Source organism: Chlorocebus sabaeus, chromosome 27 (assembly GCF_047675955.1).
Source record: "Chlorocebus sabaeus isolate Y175 chromosome 27, mChlSab1.0.hap1, whole genome shotgun sequence".
Taxonomy (NCBI): Eukaryota; Metazoa; Chordata; class Mammalia; order Primates; family Cercopithecidae; genus Chlorocebus; species Chlorocebus sabaeus.
Window position 1 is genome coordinate 48,030,899 of NC_132930.1, and position 23,889 is coordinate 48,054,787.

General features: G+C 56.0%; 1 protein-coding gene across 2 annotated transcripts; it reads right to left on the reverse strand.

The window, feature by feature from the left end:
* Window positions 1–290: 290 nt before the first annotated feature.
* On the reverse strand, window positions 291–23,876 carry TACC3 (transforming acidic coiled-coil containing protein 3). 2 transcript variants are annotated; one of them, XM_008018152.3, is made up of 16 exons: window positions 23,435–23,876; window positions 21,515–21,677; window positions 21,228–21,370; window positions 15,956–16,972; window positions 14,131–14,206; window positions 13,793–13,922; window positions 9,857–9,909; window positions 9,312–9,481; window positions 7,270–7,357; window positions 6,907–7,011; window positions 5,364–5,440; window positions 5,210–5,253; window positions 4,208–4,368; window positions 838–944; window positions 629–749; window positions 291–512 (listed from the first exon to the last, which is right to left on the reverse strand). In XM_008018152.3, exons 1-16 carry the CDS (start codon window positions 23,818–23,820, stop codon window positions 447–449), a joined length of 2,907 nt encoding a protein of 968 aa, XP_008016343.3. In that variant the 5' UTR covers window positions 23,821–23,876; the 3' UTR covers window positions 291–446. The 2 variants fall into 2 exon arrangements, with proteins under 2 accessions (XP_008016343.3, XP_008016344.2); XM_008018153.3 differs by having other exon boundaries at window positions 23,439–23,590.
* Window positions 23,877–23,889: the final 13 nt, after the last annotated feature.

Sequence of the window (23,889 nt, forward strand, 5' to 3'; positions counted from 1 at the left end):
TCGGCTACAGAGCGAGACTCCATCTCAAACAACAACTTGAGTCAATTTGGACTTCGATGTGTGTACCTGAGACCACAACCATGTAGCCAACCCGAGGTGGCTGGGGCAGACTGGGCAGACCTGAGCCTCCTCCAGCCACTGGCTGTCCCTGCCCTCAGCAGGGCAGCCTGAGCCTGGGGCAGGCAGGGACCAAGTGGCCAGCTCTGAGGGAAAGGGAGGCGCCTGCAGATGGGCTCAGCCTCAGGCCAGAGCTGGGAAGCCTTTGCTTCAAGACCAGAGCGGCTTCAGGGTTTAAACTGAAAGGAAACTTTTATTTAGTCATCTTTTCAAAGCAATCTAGTTTAAAAAAAAAAGTTGAAGACAAGACAGAAAAAAGAACACGACACCTAAGAGAATCAGACAAGACGACGGACGGGAGCAGGGGCGGGACAGCGGCTGCTGGGAGGTCAGATCTTCTCCATCTTGGAGATGAGGTCGTCGCAGATCCTGGTCAGCTCCTCGTTCTCTTTAGTCTGGAGGAGGAAGATGAGTTGTGGGGGCTTCTCCCTGCCTGGAGGGAGCGGCAGGCCCAAGGGCCTTCTAGAAGGTGCTGCCAGCTGGCCCCGTGAGCTGGGCTTCCTGCACCCACCTTCTGCTCCACTGTCTTCTCCAGCGACTGGATCCGCATCTGCTCCTTCCTCAAGCTGGCCTGGAGGGCCAACACTTCCGCCTGGGCCTTGCTCCGGACTTGGGCGATCTCCTCGTTGGCCCTGGACAGGTAGGGGCAGGGCAGAGGCTGAGCTGGGACCCAGGTGCTCAGACTCTCCCTCCAGGGTGGGGGCCTCGCCCAGCACTCACAGCTGCAGCTTCTCCTCCGCATGCGCCTTCAGGGCTTGGTACCTCTGGCCTTCCTGGGTGATCTTCACCAGGTAATCCTCCACACACTTCTTCAGTGACTCTTCGTTCTAGGAAGGGGCAGGCATTAGCTGTGGGTACCATGCCATCTGCTGGAGAGTACCCAGGCTTGGTGTCTGGGGACCTGCAGACCCTCAAGGCTGTCTGGGGCATCAGTCATAAGGCAGTACCTCCCGTTTTCCTTGTGGAAAAAGCCCCTCCATGCAAGTTCCCAGCTCACCTCCTCTGGAGGTTCAGGACAGCCCTAGCTCTCCACCCTCAGAGACGCCAGGCCTGAACCTGGTGCCCTCACGGCTGCATCCCCTCCTGCCACACCTGTAGCTTCTGCTGGCACCAAGTGCTGCTGGAAAGTGGGATGCACCTGGGACCACTGACAGCCCAGCCCCTCCCCCTCTGGAGGTGGACCCTGTGCCTTGGGGACAGGCGGGGGAGGCCAGCAGGAGCCACATGGTTACCCAGGCCTGCCTGCTCCCCACAGCTCTGGGGCACCTTCCGCTCGGTGACTGAGAAGCCCCAACTGAGGGGCTCCTGGGCCCCCGAGTGGCCTCTGCTTGGGGAAGGCTCAGCCCACCTGCCCTCTTCCTGCAGTGCCCCCAGCAGCCTCACAGCCCAGCCATCCCCACTGCTCTGTTGCAGCCCCGTATCCCAGGAGCACCCACCCAGCATGCAGCCCACTATGTCCTGCGGAGGTCACACCTCCCGCAAACCCACAGCCCTGTGTTTCTCTGCTGTGGAAAATTCCCAGCAGCGTCTGTCTGGGAGGTGGCAGCCGAAAGCTCTCACGTCGACACAGGTCAAGCCTCCCGCCACAGCGGTGTCTCTCCCTCTGGCTCTGGGGGCTGCCGTCCGCACATTGGCTCCCAGCTCACCCTCTGCTTCCCTCATCTGACCTGTACCCTCTGAACTGCTAACTTTGTTAACTGTGTACCTGTTAGAAATTTCCATTTGGTTCTTTTCTAGTTTTTTTTTTTTTTGAGACTGAGTCTCGCTCTGTCACCAGCCTGGAGTGCAATGGCACGATCTCGGCTCACTGCAACCTCCACCTCCCAATTCTCCTGCCTCAGTCTCCTGAGTAGCTGGGGCTACAGGTGCCTGCCACCACGCCCAGCTAATTTTTGTATTTTCAGTACACACAGGGTTTCACCATGTTGGCCAGGATGGTCTTGAACTCCTGACCTCGTGATCCTCCTGCCTCGGCCTCCCAAAGTGCTGGGATTACAGGCATAAACTGGCCTAGTTTTTCCGTATTTTTTGTTTCTTAGAGACAGTCTCGTTCTGTGGCCCAGGCTGGAGTGCAGCGGCACAATCTTGGGTCACTGCAACCTCCGCCTACCAGGTGCAAGTGATGATCATGCCTCAACCTCCTGAGGAGCTGGGACTACAGGCCTGCACCACCATGCCCCGCTAATTTTTTTTTTGAGATGGAGTCTTGCTCTGTTGCCCAGGCTGGAGTGCAATGGTGCGCTATCGGTTCACTGCAATCTCTGCCTCCCAGGTTCAAACGATTCTCCTGCCTCAGCCTCCTGAGTAGCTTAGACTACAGGCGAATGCCACCATGCCTACCTAGCTAATTTTTGTATTTTTAGTATAGATGAGGTTTCACCATATTGGTCAGGCTGGTCTTGAACTCCTGACAGGTGATCCACCTGCCTTGGCCTCCCAAAGTGCTGGGAATACAGGCATGAGCCACTTTGCCCAGCCCAATTTTTGTATTTTTAGGAGACGGGGTTTCACCATGTTGGCCAGGCTAGTCTCGAACTCCTGACCTCAAGTGATCTGCCTGTCTTGTCCTCCCAAAGGGGATTCTTTTCTAGTTTCGAGGTCTCTACTGAAGCAATACTCTTTTGAACACAGAAGGCAATTACTTTAAACTCTGCACTGGGTCCTCTGAGATGGGATTAGATGTGCAAAGAAGCCTCCATGAGAAAGAGGGGAGGTGGTCAGTGGGAGCTGAGGGACAGGCCTGCCCCGAGGAGAGGCAAGGCCAAGGCAGCTGCTCACGCCACAGCCCAACCTGAGGGAAGGTCAGCAAAGCCACTGTGTCCTCAAGTCAGCAGCCTCTCCAAGCGTCTGTACTGAGCCAGACTACTGCACTCTGCTGCCGCAAGGCCCTTCCCATCCGCTCCCTGCAGATCTGGGCACTACCTGCTGGTGCCACCTCCAACGCCTGGGGCTCCCGTGGGTCTATCAACAGTTTTCTTCTTTTTTTGTTTTAAATTTTAGAGATGGGGGTCTTGGTCTATTGCCCAGGCTGGAGTGCAGTGATACAACTGTGGCTCACTGCAGCCTCCACCTCCCGAACTCAAACGATCCTCCCACCTCAGCCTCCTGAGTAGCTAGGACCACAGGCGTATATCACCATGCCTCACTCTAATAACAGGTCTGATTTTCACTCATGTTTCCTGTTCCTTTCACACTTGGTTATTCTGTGCCAGACACTAATTTAAAACTCTGTAGCAGCAATTTAAAGCATTAAGACACCTTTTTCCAGAGAGTATTCAGACTTGCTTCTCTTAGGCAGCTGGGCCCCAGCCACTGACACCTACCTGACTTCAGGACTCAGATGAGGTGTGGCTGAGCCAGGCCCTGCAAGGGCCACTGTTCTAGTTTAGTCTGACTCCCAGAGGACCCATCTGGTGTCCCCAACCCCTTGCACCAATGGTGACAGCCCCTCTTCCAGCTGCACCCACAGGCCCAGCTCCTCTACAGAAGACACTGAGCACCTCCGCTCCAACACTACTGCTGTGGGCAGAACCCTCTGGCGGCCTCGCAGGTACCTTCCAGGCCTGCTCCGGGCAGATGGATGGCCCAGACATCCCTCCTTCCAGCAGCACATGGGCCTTGCCCAGCACAGAAGGTGGAGGGCGCTCAGAGTCCTATGGCCAGGAGGACACCAGGGTGACCTTGCATAGACGTGACCACCTTTCTATGGGCCTCCTGCCTTGGATACTGCATGCCCTGGGTCGCCAACCCTTGGGACCCAAGCGCTTAGACAGCCCAGGTTTGACGCCCTTTCTGAAGTGCTCCAGGCCCCGGTGCACCAGCACTGTCTCAAATCTCACAGGTGTTTGATCATAGCCAAGTCATCTTTCACATAGCAGCAGAGCTCACTCTGCCTCCCACCACCCTCAGCTGCCTCGCAAACCAGCTGTGACTCCTGCACCCTGTCTCATTCACAGGTCATCCCACGCCCCCATGGCAAGGGGAGGCTTGGCCAAGGACCAAGGTGCAAACAGCAGCTTGTAGCCCCGCTGGCTTGGACCATGAGTCCGTCAACCTCCAAGGTGAGGACACCGGGGCAGCGGGGACATACCTTGCGGTAGCCCTCAATCACCTCCTTCTGTTTCTCGAAACGCTTGAAGAGGTCAGAGAAGGACTTCTCCATGGAATTCAGGTCTGTAGTAAGTTGGTCTTTTTCTTTTAGAACTTTCTGGATTTCAGCTTTGGCAAGTTCCTTCTGTTTCTGAACTTCCTCTTGAGAAAAGAAAAACAAACGTTCAGGATGAGGAGGCAACCGAGACGCTGGGTGCCAGAGACGGCCCAAGGAGTGAGGTGAGGTGCTTGAGTGCCGGGAGGAGAGGTGGGCAGTGGGTGTGAGCCTCAGCAGGGCAATGAGCCCCTCCACCCGGGGTCTTCCTAGGTCGGAAGCAAGGCCCAGAAAACAGCTGTTTCCTCCACATCAGATCCATAGGGAACTGGAGCCTGGGCCAGGGCCCAGCAACAGAGGTCCCCGAAGAGAGGTGGCGCCCAACATCCTCGAGTCCAGGGTGAGGCTTGGGAGCCAGTACGGCGAACTCCAGGCTGTGGGTCGTGCTGTCGTGGTGGTCCTGGAGGGACTGCAAGGGCCAGGCAGTCACCTGCCCCCAGCTGACACTTAGCCTAAGACAGATCCCCACAGTAGCACCTCCAGGAGCCCAAGCTTTTGGGAGGCCGGGTGAGTCCCGGTGTTCCTGTCCTGCCAGACACCTACAGAAGCTGCTGCTAGACATAGCCGCATGGTGAGGGCAGGGCGGAGTGGAGCAGGCCATGGCGGGACAGGCTCTGCTCCCACCACAGCCCCACTGCTCGCTCAGCATCTGCACAACTTTGGGGCCTGACAAGTGCTGGTTCTGTGGGAGCCACCAGCCTCACTACCACCAATCTCCCCACAACTTGCCTCAGTGGTTCCACGGCTGGGCCCATGTTGAGGGGATTTGTGTGTCAGGAAGAGGGGCCTCAGGAGGGTGGGGCCCTAGGCAGGGTCCGGGGCAGGGCCAGGGTGGGGCATAGGCAGCTCCTCCTGGAGGTGGGTGCCCTCGGCGGCCCGGGAACTCACCCATGGCCTGGTACACGACCTCTTCGAACCTGTCCATGATTTTCCTGTGGGAGGAGAGCACACAGCCATGGCCTCGGGTGGCCAGCGGTTCCAGGCCAGGTGGGGATGCGCACGGGGACAGGGATGGGGAGGACAGGGGGCGTAGCCTCCTTACCCCAGCTCTAGGTTCTTCCCGTGGAGCTCCTCACACCTGCTCCTCAGCTCCCGGTTCTCCTCCTGTGTAGCCTTTACCTGCTCGGGCCACACCCAAGTCAGCAGGCAGGTGGGCCAAACTGACCCTCCAAAGACCTCCCCACAGGATGGGGCCAGCCGACACCCGAGGTCCCTGGAGCTATGTCCCAGAGCCACAGTTCCACATAGGGCTTCTAGTGGGACCCTGGGAAACCCGTCGAGGCCAAGGCTGCCTGCTCCACATGCACTCGACTGCCGGGGGCAGGAGGCCTGGGGCTGCAGGCTGTGATCCTGGGTGGAACCAGCAGGCACCCAACAGGTGTGTGTCCCTGCACCCACCCCCGCAGCCCAGTGGCGGACACCAGAGATCCTAAGTGTTAAATATAGTGAACCCCAAGTTTCTCTTCAAATAATCAGTATGTTAGTATGTTCAGATCTTTTTTTTTTTTTTTTTTGAGACAGAGTCTCGCTCTGTCGCCCAGGTTGGAGTGCAGTGGCGCGATCTCTGCTCACTACAGCAGAAGGGGCTACCTACATCAGGAATAAGAACCCCTTCCCCTCCCTTGTTCAAGTGTGCTCTTGCCACTGTTCCATCGGCGAGGGGCACGCTTTCTGCAGAAAATAAAAACTGCTTTACTGAGAAAATTAAAGTTATATTCGAGTGCTATTTCTTTGTGGCACCAGGGAACAAGCATTTTGCATTTCTAACATAAGTTACACGCAGGGGCCACCTGCCCCCGGAGTCCAGGCCTGCAGAGGAGGGGGCCGGCCATGCTGTGGTCCCCAGCCCTGCTATTGGGTTCCTCGCATGGGCTCTGACACAGGGAGGGCGTTGTTGGGGAACTGAGTCAGGGCCGCATCACATTGCAGTTGGGGCCACTGCGAGCAACACTGGTGTGGATGTTGGGGCTTGAACCCAGCCCTGCCAGCCGGCCTCCAGAGCCACCCTGTCCCCACCTCCCTGGGAACTGTCTGGTGGCAGTAGCTCACAGCAGTGCCTGCAGACACCCAGCCCCTTTGCGTGCCTACAGCTCTCTTATGGACAATTTAGGCCTGGAGTTAGAACAGGCTGAAGCCTGGCATGTGCAGTGAGGATGGAGGGAGACAAGGCAGGGGACCTCGGGTGTGGGGCGGGTGAAGATGAGCTTCCTAACCTGCCAGGAGATGCGTCCGGGCTTGTGGGAGGGCAGCAGGGAAGGGACAACACTTGGGTTTACATCAGCGAGTACCACACACTGCTGCAAGGCCACCAGAGGTGAGCACTGCACCCAGGCCACAGAGTCCTGGGGAAGCTGCTGGTGGGCAGCTGACTGCGGGGACACTGGGTGGAAGCCTGGACCCTCAGCAACCTGGGCAGCAGTGACAGGCCAGGGGCCGGCAGCTCTCTGCAATTCCACCCTGACCAGCAGGGGCAGGGATGGCAGGGATGGCTGGTCAGGCTGTTTGGACCCCACCCGTGCCCACTGTTGGCCAAGCCCCAGAGTGGCCTGCAGGTTCTGTGGAATAGCCACTCCCTTCGTCCTTACCGCTGCATCCAGGTCCTTCTGGCTGTACTGGAGCAGGTCCACTATAGGCCCGGTGGACAGGGGTGGGCCCCCAGGTGCGGGGACACCTGGAGGTGGGCCTGGCACCTGCAGGAGATGGGGATGAACCAGGAACCCATTTCGCCCTTGCCTCTTGCCTGTGACCTGGCATGGGGGGGCAGGAAAGGCCCACGCAGGCCAAGAGGCTCAGACAGCGTGGCGAGGGACCCGAGACAGCACTGTGGCTCCATGCCCCCGATGGAGCCAAAGGCTTCAGACCCCCAGGAATAGAAAACATAGGCCCTTAAAACAACTCCTTCCCTCAGACCACAGACAAGACAGTTCAAGAAGGACTGAAGGACTTACAGGAATGTCCAGTGCTCCCAAGAAATCGAACTCCACAAGCTTGGCTTCCCGCGGACTTCCTGAGGGAGGCTCATTTGCACCGTGCATGCTGCCACCAAGCAGAGGCAGCCTCAGTCACTCAAGTCCTCCCAGTGTTGAGTAGGACACAGAGGACCATGTGGACAAGCTAACCAGGCTCTTTGCTTTTTAGTTTAAAACCACTCAAGTCGGCTGGATGCGGTGGCTCAAGCCTGTAATCCCAGCACTTTGGGAGGCCGAGACGGGCGGATCACGAGGTCAGGAGATCGAGACCATGCTGGCTAACACGGTGAAACCCCGTCTCTACTAAAAAATACAAAAAACTAGCCGGGCGTGGTGGCGGCGCCTGTAGTCCCAGCTACTCGGGAGGCTGAGGCAGGAGAATGGCGTAAACCCGGGAGGCGGAGCTTGCAGTGAGCTGAGATCCGGCCACTGCACTCCAGCCTGGGCGACAGAGCCAGACTCCGTCTCAAAAAAAAAAAAAAAAAAAAAAAAAAAAAAAAACCACTCAAGTCAGGGTAGCGGTAGAAAACACAGACCTGCATCCAGCAGGCCTGGCCTCTCTGCTGCCCCATGCTCCCTTCCCTCACCTGCCTGTCCTACGTGGCCGCTCGTCCTTCCGGAGAGCACGGCGACACTTCGTTACCCACTGCAGGCTGAGTGGAGCCGGTGCTGCCTCATCGGGGGCTGCTCACAGCTCAGAGGCTTTTTTTTTCCCTTCTTTTGAGACAGGGTCTCACTCTGTCCCCCAGATTGGAGTGCAGTGGCATGATCTCGGCTCACCACAGCCTCTGCCTCCCAGGCTCAAGGGATTCTCCTGCCTCAGCTTCTCAAGTAGCTGGGATTACAGGTGCCCACCACCTCGCCTGGCTAATTTTTGTATTTTCAGTAGAGATGGGGTTTTACTATGTTAGCCAGGCTGGTCTCGAACTCCTGACCTCCAGTGATCCGCCCGCCAGGGCCTCCCAAAGGGCGCGATTACAGGCGTGAGCCACTGTGCCCGGCCATGTGTTGGGATTTGAAAGCTACACAGCCTCTGTCACACTACTCAGTTCTGCCCTTCTAGTGTGAAAGTTGCCACAATTTGCAAAGGAACGGGCATGGCTCTGTGATGATAAAACTTTATTTACACAAACAGGCAGTGGCCAAGTCTGGCCCACAGGTGACAGTTTGCTGACCTCTGTTTCTTGCTTTTTTTTTTTTTGAGACGGAGTCTCGCTCTGTCGCCCAGGCTGGAGTGCAGTGGCCGGATCTCGGCTCACCGCAAGCTCCACCTCCCGGGTTTATGCCATTCTCCTGCCTCAGCCTCCCGAGTAGCTGGGACTACAGGCACCCGCCACCTCGCCCGGCTAATTTTTTGTATTTTTTAGTAGAGACGGGGTCTCACCATGTTAGCCAGGATGGTCTCAATCTTCTGACCTTGTGATCCGCCCGTCTCGGCCTCCCAAAGTGCTGGGATTACAGGCTTGAGCCACTGCGCCCGCCCGGGGTTTTTTTTTTTTTTTTTTTTAGAGATGGTGTCTTTCTCTGTCACCCAGGTTGGAGTGCAGTGGCGCAATCTCGGCTCACTGCAACTTCCGCCTCCTGGGTTCAAGCAATTATCCTGCCTCAGCCTCCCAAGTAGCGGAGACTACAGGTGCATGCTGCCATGCCCGGCTAATTTTTGTATTTTAGTAGAGACGGGGTTTCAACATGTTGCCCAGGCTGGTGGCAAACTCCTGAGCTGAGGCAATCCACCTCAGCCTCCCAAAGTGCTGGGATTATAGGCGTGAGCCACCGCGTCTGGCCTGCTGACCTATTTTAGAGGAACTACTTTTAAAAGATTTAAGTTTAGGTCTTTAATCCACCTAGAATGGTGGCTGTAACCAGCAAGGCAGCAGCCGTGTGACTGGGGGATAGGATGCCGTTGCTCCTGCCAGCCACACAAGACTCTCTGGGCTTGCTGCCCTGCCCACCCTCCCAACAACTCCTTTCTAGTTCAGATCATCTCCCCCTGGTCTAGAAGCCTCTGTGCAGACACACACCTGGGAACGGCCTCCAGTCTTCCCACACTCAAGGCTTCACGCGTGGGGGAGGGCTGGCGCGCACACCTGCTGGTCTCCATGGCCACGGGCACTGGTCCACGAGGACTGTCCCTCAGCAGGGGGTCGAACTTGAGGTATAAGGACTGCTTCCTCAAGGCCGACTCCTTAAACTGGGGACAAGAGGGCAAGTGATCAGGTCTGACTGCCGTCCAAACACACACAGGGGGGCGAAGGGCCAGGGAGGTCACACACACTCCCACCTCTGGTCACCTGCAACCCTGCCCGAGGCACCGCCATTCCCAGCAGCACAGCATGTCGGGGTTTCATTCTGGACTAAGTGCCAGGTAGAGAGCCCTAGAGCCCTGCTACAGGACGCCACTTAGAGGAGGTGCTGTAGAGGGGCCTGGATTCAGAACCCGCCATGATGTCTGGGCCTGTGTGCAGCTGGGGGGACGTGGGCACCAAGGGACGCCCTGGGGTAAAGACCTGCTACGGCTGCTAGCGGACACTGCAGGTGAGGCTTCGCGTAAGTGCCTGGTACCTACCGAGGAAGTTCCAAACTGCTCCAGGTAATCCACCTCTGCGCCCGTGCCTAGAACTGAGAGGGAGTGAGTCATGCCGCCGCCACCGCCCCTCACCAGGGCCCTAAGAGCCGCGGGCTGGTGTCTCCCTCAGCACTCGGTAGGGCAGGATCATTCCAGCCAGCAGTGTCTCATGGAGACCTGGGGCTGAGGCCCTCTGTGGCACAGCAGGATCTCCTACCTTGCAGGTGTTGATGCCCGAGGCCTGACTGCTCTCTGTGGCAGGAGTCGCCTGGGCACCGCAGGGTGCTGAGCAGCATCCCCGGCCTCCACCCACTCCCTGCCAGCAGCACCCCCAGGTGAGACAACCACAGACATCTGGAGGAAGGCGGGGGCAAAACTGCTCTGGTTGAGAACTATTAGTCTTTAAAATTATGCTAGACAAGTCTTTTAATTTTTGGTAACATAACTTATGGTTAAAACTAAGGCTGGAGGCTGAGGCAAGTGGATTACTTGAGCTCAGGAGTCCAACAGGGCAAAACCTTGTCTCTACAAAAAATACAAAAATTAGCTAGGTACGGTGGTGCACGCCTATTACAGGAAGGCTGAGGCTGAGGCAGGAGAACTGCTTGCGCCTGGGAGGTGGAGGCTGCAGTGAGCTGAGATTATGCCACTGCACTCCAACCTAGGCAACGGAGGGAAATCTCTGTTTCAAAAAAAAGAAAAAAGGAAAGGTGCCTCATACCAGATACAAAGATTAACTCAAAATGGATCAAAACCCTAACTGTGAGAGTTAAAACTATCATTTTTTTTTTTTTTTTGGTAGAGGAGGAGTCTTGCTATGCTGCCAGGGCTGGTCTTGAACTCCTGACTTCAAGTGCTCCTCTGGTCTCGGCCTTTAAAACTATAAAACTCTTAAACTGTGGCTGAGCACAGTAACTCACGTCTGTAATCCCAGCACTGTGGGAGGCCAAGGCAGGTGGATCACCTGAGGTCAGAAGTTTGAGACCAGCCTGGCCAACATGGGGAAACCCTGTCTCTACTAAAATTATAAAAATTAGCTGGGCCTAGTGGCATGAGCCTGTAATCCCAGCTACTCAGGAAGCTGAGGCAGGAGAATTGCTTGAACCCGGGAGGCAGAGGTTGCAATGAGCTGAGATTGTGCCACTGCACTCCAGCCCGGGTGACAGAGTAAGACTCAGTCTCGGAAAAAAACCAAACCAAACCGGCACTTTAAGACAGGGCCTCGGTCCGGCTGAGATCCAGGCTGGGGCATCTCTAGCTTTGTCCCTCTCTTCATGCCTAGTAGTAGGTGCTCATTTTCTCCTTTTCTCAATTAAACTAAAAACCTGTTGCCAATTATTTAGTCTAGCAAAGACTTGTAGGTCCTTCTCTGCTATGGCCTTTCAGTTTTCTTTTTTTTTTTTTGAGACAGAGTCTCACTCTGTTGCCCAGGTGGAGTGCAATGGCGCAATCTTGGCTCACTGCAACCTCAGCTTCCTGGGTTCCAGTGATTCTTCTGCCTCAGCCTCCTGAGTAGCTGGGACTACAGGCATGTGCCAACACACCCAGCTAATTTTTGTGTTTTTAGTAGAGACGAGGTTTCACCACATTGGCCAGGCTAGTCTCGAACTCTTGATCTCTGGTGATTCGCCCGCCTCAGCTTCCCAAAGTGCTGGGATTACAAGCGTGAGCCACTGTGCCCGGCTTTGTTGTCATTTTCATTTCTGCCTTTTTTTTTCTTTCCTTCAGATAGGGGTCTCGCTGTCTGTCGCCCAGACTGGAGTGCAATAGTGCAATCATGGCTCACTGTAGCCTTGACCTCCTGGCTCAAGCGAGCGTCCCACCTCAGCTTCCCCAGCAGCTGGGACTATAGGTGTATGCCACCATGCCCAGGTAATTAAAAAAAAATCTTTTTTCATAGAGATGAGGTCTTGCCATGTTGCCCAGGTTAGTCTGAAACTACAGGGCTCAAACAATCCTCCTGCCTCGGCCTTGCAAAATGCTGAGATTACAAGTATGGGCCCCTGTGCCTGGCCAAAAGCCAGTACTTTGAAACATCATCTGATAAGGGACTTTTTATTTTTTCTTTCCTTCACTTCTTGAATGAAAGGGATTTAACTCTTAAAACTCAGTAATAAAAACATAAGTGGCTCAATGGGCAAAGGTCTCAACAGACACTTTTCCAAAGAAGATATCCAACGGGCACAAAAAGATGCTCGTTGGTCGGGCGCGGTGGCTCACACCTATAATCCCAGCACTTTGGGAGGCTGAGGCAGGCGGATCATGAGGTCGGGAGATAGAGACCATCTTGGCTAACATGGTGAAACCCACCCCCCCTCCTTGGTCTCCACTAAAAAAATACAAAAATCTAGCTGGGCATGGTGGCGGGTGCCTGTAGTCCCAGCTACTCGGGAGGCTGAGGCAGGAGAATGGTGTGAACCTGGGAGGTGGAGCTTGCAGTGAGCCGAGACTGCACCACTGCACTCCAGGCTGGGCGACAGAGCGAGACTCCGTCTCAAAAAAAAAAAAAAACAAAAGACACTTGTTCAAGAGCCACCCAGGAACTGCAAATCAAAACCACAGCCAGATCCACTTCCCACCGCTAGAAGTCCAGGATCAACAAGACAGACAGGCAGTGCTGGTGAGGATGTGGAGAAACCGGAGCTCTCCTCTAACTGCTGGCGGGAATGGGAAATGCTCCAGCCACTCTGGAAGGCCACCTGGCAGCTAAAAGGTGAGCAGAGTTACTGTGCCCAGTGACTCCACTCCTAGGTATCTATCCAGGAGAAATGGAAGTATACATCCACATAGAACTTACACCTGAACATTCGTGGCAGTACTACTCCTGACAGGTAAAAAGCAGAAACCAGCAAATCCATGAACAAATGGATCAAGACGACGTGAAGCCAAGTCGCCATGGCAAGGACAGGAGCACCCACACCTGCTCCAGCACAGCCGGGACTCGAAAACACACCTCCCCGAGGGAGATGCCGGACACAGAAGGCCACGTTGTGTGATTCCACGGATCCCACGTGAGTGTGACAGGCCCACCCCAGCTGAGCCAATATCCCCATGTGGTGGAGGCCCACAACCATCCTGTCAGCGACAAACCCTACATTCCACTCGTCTGCTGTGTGCCTGGGCTTTCAGTTCTCCAAACTAAGATCTTACCCAGGTGGCCATGTCCTTTAGAATAACTCAGCCATCAATTCCTACCAAATGCACTTTAATTTAAGAACTGTTCCACCTTCCAATCTTACAGACAAACCATGTTTAACTGCAGCCTGGTGTCTAAGGTTTAGGCTTCACATTTCATTATCACGGGGTTTTGGGCCAGGTGTGGTGGCTTATGCCTGCAATCCCAGCACTTTGGGAGGCCGAGGCAGGTGGATCACTTGAGGTCAGGAGTTTGAGACCAGCCTGGCCAACATGGTGAAGCCCCGTCTCTACTAAAAGTACAAAAATTAGCTGGACATGGTGGCACATGCTTGTAATCCCAGCTACTTGGGAGGCTGAGCAGGAGAATCTCTTGAACCTGGGAAATGGAGGTTGCATTGAACCGAGATTGTGCCACTGCATTCCAGCCTGGATAACAGAGCAAGACTCTCAAAAAAAAAAGGTTGTTTCAAGCAGTATTTCTGATGATCGAGTGCCCAGTTGTTGACTCTGCATTTGTATGTCATCCGTGCCCTGCCTTGTTCACCTCTTTTGCTCATTTTCCTGAGTCTACAATTTCCATTTCTAGAAGTCTTTTATGTTAAAGGTAGAAGCCCTGTTCTCCTAACAGTGTCTAAGTTTTGACAAACCAGAAATTTGTGCATGAGTTATTCAAAGTTGAAAGACCGAACAGCCTGCAGAATGAACATCTGCTGATGACGCAGGTGCATCAAGCTGCCCAAGTGCTCACGGGGCCCCCTCCAGGCAGACTGCGTGTGATGTCTGTGCCAGGCAACATACCCTCAGCGGGGTCTCTGAAGCTCTCCTCTTTCAGCTCCAAGGCAGGCTGCCCCTGCTGATGGGTGGGCACTGGCTCACTGCCCGGACAGCTTGTGGGAAGCGAGATGCTGGCAGAGTTCAAGGCTCCCTCCTGGAGGAACGGGCAGAGTCACCCTGTGCAGTGCAGTCAAGGTACTTGGGGTGTAGCTTTGCCTCCCCACAACCTTGTCGAAGTAGACTTGGGGGAGAGGGAGCGGGACATCCCACCCCATCACCCAAGATCGCTGGGGCTTCCACTGCCTGCTACTCTTCTACACAACCAGGCCAGGAGCACAGGCACCCACACAGGCCCCCCTTACCTTGCTCTCTGCTCTTGGGGTCTCAGCTGTCAACTGCACCACAGGTGTGTCCTCCGCTGAGGCTGAATGCCGCTGCCTGGGGAGACAGAGTCAGCAGAAGGCCCATGCCCCACACCCCAGAACCCCGGCATCCCCTGCTCCAGCACCGAGCTGCCACTGCCTTTCCCTGCACTGCTGTGCCGGCTACATGAACACTCAGCTAGAGTGCACCAGGCATGCGGCTGCCCCAAGCGACCTGGCCACAGAGCAGCCTCGCCAACCTCACCCAGCAGGAAAACACACACCCTGCCTGCCAGCTCTGGGAGAAGCAGGCTGCGAGCTCTAAAGTCAGCACAACGCAGCCCAAGGGAACCACAAGGATGAGCACATCCCTTTCACTGTGAAACTGACAAAAGGCTTCAGGTGTGGAGGCTGGGGCAGGTGTGGGCAGCAAGCCACCCGAGGTGCCAAGGCAAGAGACTGGGGGCATAAGCTGTTCCAGTATAATAAATATATAAAATAAGAAGTTATGCTAGAAATAGATTATAGATATGATTATATATGAATATCATTAACCATTAGTTTGTAGCATTACTCTTTATTCCAATATTATAATAATCTCTGTTCTACAATTATAACCTAGGAAAACCAGGCCATACAGAGATAGGAGCTGAAGGGACACGATGAGAAGTGACCAGAAGACAAGTGTGAGCCCCCTGTCACGCCCGGACAGGGCCACTAGAGGGCTCCTTGGTCTAGTAGTAACGTCAGTGCCTGGGGAAGGCACCTGTTACTTAGCAGACTGAGAAAGGGAGTCTCCCTTTCCCTGGGGGGAGTTAGAGAAGACTCTGCTCCACCACCTATTATGAAAGGCCTGACATGAGTCAAGCCTGTCCACAGCCATCCGGAGGCCTCGTCCTCCCTGTGATGCTGTGCTTCAGCGGTCATGCTCCTGTTTCACTTTCACGTTCTGCTCTGTACGCCTTCTAGAGCTTCTAGAGAACAGTAGCAGAATTAGTGAAAGTACTAAAGTCTTTGAAATGCATAGAAGAAATAATAGCGTTAAGCTGTCCTCTCTCTCTCCCCAACTCGGCTGCCAAACAGGGAAAGGCCTGGTGGACACGTGACTCACGCGACGTTACCTATCACTGGAGATGGCTCACATTCCTTACCCTGTCCCCTTGCCTTGTATCCAATAAATAACAGCTCAGCCAGGCATTCGGGGCCATTACAGTCTCCATGCCTTGGTGGTAGTGATCCCCCGGGCCCAGCTGTGTTTTCTTCTATCTCTTTTCCTTGTGTCTTTATTTCTATGATCTCTCGTCTCCGAACATGAGGAGAAAAAACCCACAGACCCAGTAGGGTTGGACCCTACAGGCAGGACAATCTCCCACTGAGCAACTCTAGGGGATACACCCTAAGACCATTCAGCCAGGAGGCAGCAGACCCACGGCGAAGACTCCAGCAAGCGGTGGACGCCACCCCAGGCAGTAACAGGCTTTGCCTGGCTTTTGGAGTTACATGCCCAAGTCAAGTTCACCTGAGGAGGGACATGACTGGGGGACAGGGTCCTGCCCAAGGTTGGCCGCATTTGGCTTCTGGCCTAAGCCCACCCTTATTGGATCCCTCCTTAGGCTGGGAGCACTAAAGAGATGCATGGCACCAAGGCAAGGCCAAGAACCCTTAGCTGGGATCCACCTGAGCCCTGTTTTTGCCCAGAGGCCCCTTCTCAAGGGGAGCCCACCCAGCCTCAAAGGAGTATCTGATGACACCTCTGGGTCCTTGACCACACACACTGCGGGGCAGCTGCCCCACACCACACTCCCCACCCCATCCCCACACTTACTGGCTCAGACAGGTGCCTGGCTCCTCCATGGCAGGCCCAGCACTCAGCTGTTCAGACGCTGGCCGGCCCAGCCTGGTCTCAGGGCTTTCTGGGGGCTGGGCCTCTCTGTGACCAGACAGGGTGTCACCTCTGAACGGGTTGAAGTTTGGGTCATCCAGTTTGTCCCAGTCAAGGTGGTAAGAGCCCCGAGAAGCCGGCATGGGGGGGTCCTCCTCCACCTCCCGCGGGGCCTTTTGCTGCCTCGCTGCTGCTCTCCTCAAGGGAGGCTTGAGGCCGGATCTCTCTCCCAGTCTCCTTGGTGGGGGTGCCCTTTTGCTGGTGGCGCCATCAGATAAATCAAATTCTAGTTTTATGGGTCCGCTCCTTGAGGAGCTGGCCATTTGGTCCACAGCTGCTTCTTCCTGAGGACTCAGGGTCATGGCCCTGCCAGTCACCAGGTGGCTGGTCGGGGCTGTGCTCTCAGGACCAGAGGTGTGTGCACAGGGAAGGGCCTGAGTGTCATCTGCTGGCACAGGGGTGCCCATACCCACAGGGCAGGCCAGGGCCTCACCAGGCAGACCCCCCAGGGGTGCTCCTCCGCAGGCTTCCTCAGGGATCGCACTAGGAGGCGAAGTGGCCACTGCTGTGGGAGCAGAGACCCCACCATGCCGGCCTTCTTCCTTGGCTCTGTGCGGAGTCTCTGCTTCGTGCTGGGACTCTGTCCTGGAAGGGTCTTCTAGGGTCTCAGAGGTGGGTGTCATTTTTCTGTCTAAGGAATAGGAACTAACATTTTCCTCCAAGGCTTGTTCAGGGCTGCCAGACACTTTTTCTGGAGATACCATTTGGTTCTCAGAACTTCCTGGGCTCTGGGAAGAGCTTGAGCAGTCCAGGTCAGCCAGGGCACCCGGGCCAGGCTTGCTGGAGCTGCCACTCCCAAAGGCTGGGCTTGCATCCCCCAGGAGGTCGGTGTCAGCCTCCATTGGTTTCTGTAGAATTCCATGAGTAGTTTTGGCATCCACTTTCTTGATAAGCTGTTGGCTTTTAAAACAGACTTAGTCAACGTGAAGCAGTGAGTACTTGTGAGGTTAGGTGACCTCAGCATCCATTCTCAACACAGGTTTAACTCTCTCACACCAGAAGCAGGGCTGAGTCACCCTTGGCACAGCTTCCCATTCTCCACCCCCCACCCTAGTTCCTCAATGTGGTTCCTTCCTGTCCTCCTAGGGACCGGTTCCCTGTGGAACAGATGGACACAGCCACGAGACGTCCTCGCTGACCCCCGCCTCCGCCTCATTTCTTGGGGTTGGCTATGCATGGGGTTCCAAGTTGCAGGGGTGCCTTTGGGCTGCTTGCCTAATTGTGCTCATCATGCACTTTGGCAAGTGCTGGACCCAGAGTCCTCCAGCAGCCTCTGCCACCCAAACAGCACTCGTCATCATGCACAAAGTCTGCACCCAGGCACCACAGCAAGGACGCAGCACAGGCTGCTGCCTGGGGGGTCAGATGTGGGACACCACACCCAAATGCCTCAAGCTGGTGCCAGAGAAAGAAGCTTAGAGGCATCTCTCCCACCTGGTAGACTGGGCTCCTCAATTTCCCACCACTTCCTTTATTTTTATTTATTTATTTATTTTTTGAGATGAATTTTTGCTCTGTTGCCAAGGCTGGAGTGCAATGGCATGATCTCGGCTCACTGCAACCTCTGCCTCTGGGGTTCAAGCGATTCTCCTGCCTCAGCCTCCCAAGTAGCTGGGACTACAGGTGCCCTCCACCACGCCCGTCTAATTTTGCTTTGTATTTTTAGTAAAGACAAGTTTTCACCATGTTGACCAGGCTGGTCTAGAACTCCTGACCTTAGGTGATCCACCCACCTCAGCATCCCAAAGTGCTAGGATTACAGGCAGGAGCCACGGTGACCGACATCCACCACTTCCTGTAAAAAATCCATTCAAGCGCCTGCCCACCAGCATACAGTGACCCCACCCTACTCCCTGATAGACGAGGCTGGCTGCCACCCTCTCAGCTGTCCCCTGCCTGTGCTCCAGGGCCTGCCCCAGTCCTCTGTGTGGCCTCCAGCCTGCTGTGGGCCTGTAAGTTAAAAGATCACTATTTCCACCTGTGCTTCTCCTAATCACCGAAGGGTGTGCACCATCTTAATGACCCTGAATTCTAACATTAAGGGACCTGACAGCATTCTGATGACACTTTAGTCTGTGTGAAAACATCAGCTACAAGCAAAACAAGAAAGCTCAGTCAACACTGTCCTCTGGCTTAAACCTCCCCCGAGGACATGCCCACAGATCAGCCCTGGGGACGTGCAGGCCCCGGACAGCCAGCAGGGGCGTGGTAAACAAACGTTTTCTGCACGGATCTGCTTTTCCCTTCAGGTAGGAACTGGCAGTGCTGTGGCCAGGGACAGTCACAGCCTTCACTGAAGGACAAGGTTGAGGTGCACGATGCCACCTTCAGGCACAGAAGGGCCTGAGTGGCCTCTGCAACACCTCCCTGGATTGTGGCCACACTGGCGCAGCACCCGCCTGCCACAGTGGAGCGCCACGGGTGCAGAGAACACCTTCCCAGGGACCCACCATTCCCGGGGCACTCCCTGCTCACAGTGTGGGACTGCAGGGCACAGGGCCCCTGACAGAAGAGGCGGCTGTTGGGATGGCTGGGGCTGGACTACAACACAGAGGGCACAAACGCTGCATCACTTGTTTCCCGGCCTTCAGGTCCCTCAGAAGATGCAGGGTCATGTGCCAGGGCCTCAGATAAGGGGCCTCTGTTACCTGCCCTTCTCTTCCAACTCTTCTCTAAGTTTGAAGATGTCAAAACTGAGAAACTGAGGGTTAGGGACCTGTCGGACTGTTCACAACTCCTCTGCTGCCCAGCTGCCACCTCAGGGTGGCGTTGCCCTCCCAGGCGGCTACTCAGCTGTCCTCGGAATGATACATGGGCAGTTGCACACAGCGGCTGCTCTTGGTCTCATCCCACTGACGTGGGAGCACCACAGCAACCACCACCTGGGCCAAAGCAGAATTCCAGAAAGGAGATGACAGCCACGAACCCAAGCCACGAGCTCAGAGTCACTCTGGCTGGAGCCCCACAGGGCCACCCTCCCAAGCCCCTCCTAGCTCCTTTACACCCTCTGCCCTATGGAGGCTGCTGGGTGGCCCTGGAGGCATAGGGCAGAGGCAAGGGCATCTGTGGCTCTGGGACGGATCACACCCATGGCAGCTGGCAGACGACTTCTCTGCTGCTGGTCCTCCCCTCCTGCTTGGGGTTGTTGTAAACCAATGTCTGATTCATTCTCACTTCGTTTGACCAAATTTCAAAAGGGGCAAAAAACCAACTTGAAAAGTAGCAAGCAGATATAGCAAGAACTGCAAATTGAGGCTGGAGGGGTGGAGGGGAGACAGGCCCAGGGCCCAGAGAAGGACATAGGAAAGGCTGCCTGCACTTACTGCTGACATTTTATCTCAGGGAGTGAGAAGCATTAGTGGTATTGTGTTCCTTATGCTCTTCTTCGCATACCTAAAATCTGTTTAAAAGTTTTGGGCCAGTTGGGCGTGGTGGCTCATGCCTGTAATCCCAGCACTTTAGAAGGCCGAGGCGGGCAGATCACTTGAGGTCGGGAGTTTGAGACCAGCCTGACCAACATGCAGAAACCCTGTCTCTACTAAAAATACAAAAAATTAGCTGGGGGTGGTGGCGCATGCCTGTAATCCCAGTTACTTGGGAGGCTGAGGCAGGAGAATCGTTTGAACCCGGGAGGTGGAGGTTGTGGTGAGCTGAGTTCGCGCCATTGCACTCCAGCCTGGGCAACAAGAAAAACTCCGTCTTAAAAAAAAAAAAAAAAACATTGGCCAGGCATGGTGGCTCACAACTGTAGTCCCAGCTTCTAAGGAGGCCAAGGTGGGAGAACTGCTTGAGCCCAGGAGGTGAAAGTTGCGGTAAGCTGTGATGGCACCATGGCACTCCACCCCGGGTGACAAAGCGAGACCCTGTCTCAAAACAGCAACAACAGTTACATCAGCAAAAACCAGCAGAAAATCATGCCTCTGGGGTCCCTTCCCACCCTGATGCAGATGAGGTGTTCCCAGGTGCCCAGACAGATTAGTTCAGCCACAGAGTAAAGAGCTGCTTCCAGGGTCCTCCCTTTCCAGGCACAGACAGACACTGCCTTGCCATCCGCTTGCAGTTAAGCATCAGGTCGGCCAGCTGACTGCCAATGCCAAGCCTAACTCAACACCCAGCGCCTGGCAGAGCCCTCCAACCATGCACACTCTGAGGGGTGGATCACACAACATGGTTTCTTTGCCTACAAGTCTATCTGCTCTTTCCAAGTCCTAATAGGGTGGGCGGAATTCAAGATAAATGAAACTATGGATTGCCTTCCTGGAGATAGGGCCAAGACATTTTATCAAATTAGAGGAGCAAAGATCAAGGCCAATTGGTTGGCAAAGGCACAGCAAAAATGTGAAGTATGGGCTGGGCACGATGGCTTATGCCTGCAATCCCAGCACTTTGGGAGGCTGAGGCAGGTGGACCACCTAAGGTCAGGAGTTCGAGACCAGCCTGGCCAACATGGAGAAACCCCATCTCTGCTAAAAATACAAAAATTAGCCAGGTGTTGGTGGGCACCTGTAATCCCAGCTACTGGGGAGGTTGGGGTGGGAGAATCGCTTGGACATGGGAGGCGGAGGTTGCAGTGAGCAGAGATCGTGTCACTGCATTCCAGCCTGGGCAACAAGAGCAAAACTCCATCTCGGGGGTGGGGGGGAGTGAAGTATGAAGTTATCCAAGTATCTGGTGATCGACTTTTCTGTTAGTGAACTGGCCACATGCTGCATACACTCAGTGCAGATTTCAGGAGAAATCCAGCCAAGGCCGGCCAGGCATGGTGGCTCACACTTGTAATCCCAGCACTTTGTAAGGCTGAGGCGGGTGGATCACAAGGTCAGGCGATCGAGACCATCCTCGCTAACACGGTGAAACCCCGTCTCTACTAAAAAATACAAAAAAATTAGCCGGGCATGGTGGCGGGTGCCTGTAGTCCCAGCTACTCGGGGAGCCTGAGGCAGGAGAATGGCATGAACCTGGGGTGGGTAGAGGTTACAGTAAGTGGACATAGTGCCACTGCACTCCAGCCTGGGCAACAGAGCAAGACTCCATCTCAAAAAAAAAAAAAAAGAAAATCCAGCCAAGGCCTGACAGAACAGGACAGCACGTTTCTGCAAGAGCCATCGGACAGAGAGGGTGAAGCTGCAGCATGTCCAGTAGCATGAACACTTACTTCTCTTTCTGCGTCCACACCGGGTGACAGTTTTCCAGTCCAAGGGTGTCACCCTGAGCCAAAGGAGCCTCAAGTTTGCTGGCCATGCTAGGACTTAGAATCCTGTGCGTCTGTGGATCCCGCAGAGGTGTCTGAAAAGTCACCTGTTGTGGAGTGAGGAGGAGAGCACCCATTCATTAGTTCAAGCTGTTACAGCCACACCAGCAGTGTCCTGCAGCGCAGAGGTCACCAGGAAAGCAGGTCCTAGGGCAACCTGGCTAGCCACACACTGTAGAGGTCACACTTACCTTCATAGCTTTGGCCACGTTCTTGGGTGGCACATTTTCTTTCTGTGACACACGAAGAACAGACGATCTTCCGGTAACTTCTGGTGAGGAAAACAGGAAGTCGCAATTTTCTGTACTTTTTTCACTGCTGACATTTTTGTCGTTTAAGACCTGCAGACTCATTCTGGAAAAGCAGAACATGTTTGTGTCAGTGTGAGGGCAACACAACCACGTTGTCCAGACACAGACATGACAGCTGCCGCAGGGAGCACGACCCCTTCCGGCACAGGTGTGCTCATCGCTCTGGAGCTCACACCTCCCACACATGTCCTCTGCCAAGTGGGGCAGAGAAAGCCTCCGATTGAGTCCCCATCCTGCTTCAGAGACTCACTCTCCAGCCTGGCACGGGGAGCCATGGGCAGCACTGCTGCCTCCTGGGACCAAGAGCTAAAGGGCCTTCAGGCTAAGATGGTGAGAAAGAAAAACCAAGACCGCATAATCTCTACTGTTGTATTACCACGTCAGGCAGAGGCCAGGAGACAGGAAAGCCCTGGCCTATAAGAAACCCAGAAGAGCCAGAGGAAGCCGCGGTCTCCCCACCGGCCTCTGCGTGTGGCGTGAGGCAGGACCCGGCAGCAGAGGGCAGAAAAGCAAGACACCGGCTCTGGTCTGCTTTCTCCCACCGGGCTAGGCAGTGGGACAAGACCAGGCTGGGGTGAAGGCCCAGAGGAGGAGCTGGGAGACAGTGTGCGAACAAGGGACGTCCAGAGCTGAGCAGCAGGTGCCAAGGAGCTTCCATATCAGGGCCTCCAGTCAGTCCCAGGTTCCAGGGCCGCCCAGGTCCTCACACCAGTCACCCACACACTTGCCACCCTTTCTGTCTACAGCGTTCCCAGTCTAGGGAATGACGTAGGCAGAAAGGCTGCCAGAGAGAACCGAGTGTCGACCTGGGCAGGAACCCCACGGGCACCTGGTGGTGGTGGGGGACCTGGGGAGGCTTTGATTTGAAGAAGAGCAAAGTTGGGGAGGGTCCTGGAGAAGAGAGAGGGGCAGCCCGGGCAAGTCGGTGCTGCAGCTGGAGAAGCCCACTGTGGTGCTGTGTGTGGGTAGGGAAGTAAGGGCAGGAGGGAAGCAGGGAAACTACATGCTTCTGCAGCCTGAGCAGTAGAGGCCAGACCAGACCCGGGCCTGGCCACTGGCATATATGGGACTTACAGACGACGCTTAGATTTTTGGCCTGAATAACTGGGTACAGAGCAGGGGAAGGGCAGCTGGATCGCTGGGGGACACGCAAGCCTGGAACTCAGGGAGAAAGTGACTCGGAGGAAGCCTTCCGGCAGCAGCAGACCCAGCCTTGGTCAGGAGGGACCTTTACCGACTATGGAGCCCCGGGAGGGGCTCTGGGCAGAGAAGGGACCGGCCCCAGGCTGGTGCTTTGATGCTACCCTGGTGCACAAGTGGGATGCGGCGCGGGGGAAGATGGAGCGGCGCAGCAGGTGCGGGGAAGCGGTCGGGGCCCAGGTGTCCGCCGCAGGTGGCCCAGATGGAGGTGGCCCCAGGACGGAGGCCGGAAGGGACCAAACAACCACAAGAGGGTCCGCGAGCTGGCAGCCAACAAAGAGCCAGGGTGGGCGGCCGAGAGGCAGGAAAGGGTCGAAGAGAACAAAGCACCTCAGGGCGCCCGCTCCGCCGTCGGGCTCGGCCTAGCCCTAACCGCCCCCGGCCACCGTCCAGGGGGCCCAGCTCGGTGGTCGGTCTAGGACCAGGTCCCACGACAGGGCGCGGGACGGGCCCCGGCGGCCCGGGGAGGAGCCGTGGGGGACGCTTCCCGGGGAAAGCTGCGGCCAGGGCGGGAGGGCGAGGGCCGAGGGCGGGGCGGGGCGGGACGGCCTCGCGCCCCCAGGACCCCAGCCTCCCCGCGCCGTGTAGACGCTCGTCTACCTGCCTGCCCGCCCGTTGCCGGGCTCTGAGCCCGCGCCGCCGCCGCTAGGAAGGAGGGGTCTGGGTCTGCGTCTGCTCCGCGCCGGGGGCAACCCTGGCTGCTGCCGCTGCCGCTCTTTCAGCCCTTGATGGCCGCCGGCGCGCCCCAGTTTCAAACGCCGACGGTTGCCTTTGCGCGGCCAATCAGCACGCGGCCGGGGGCGGGACCGCAGGAGTGCGGGGGTCCAATGGGAAGCTGTGTCTCGCAGGCCCCGCCCCCTCGTGCGCCGACGGTTCCGTTTCCGGAGTGGAGGGCCTGCCGGGGGTGTCTGAAGCTGAGACCGCTGGCTCGCCGTCGCCGCACGGAGTTCGGGTTCTGCAGCTGACGCTACTGGGCGGGGCTTCATGGCCAGTGACTGAGAGCAGCTGGCTCAGGCCTAAGTTTCCCCAGCTGTGCCTTGAGACCAGGTGCAGTG

Coding starts and splice junctions, on each gene's coding strand:
- TACC3 (XM_008018152.3), bottom strand. CDS start 23,820: ATGAAGCCCCGCCCAGTAGCGTCAGCTGCAGAACCCGAACTCCGTGCG. Junction 21,678..23,434: donor GGCAACGGGCGGGCAGGCAG/GTAGACGAGCGT, acceptor CTGCTTTTCCAG/AATGAGTCTGCAGGTCTTAA. Junction 9,482..9,856: donor AGCAGTTTGGAACTTCCTCG/GTAGGTACCAGG, acceptor TCTTGTCCCCAG/TTTAAGGAGTCGGCCTTGAG.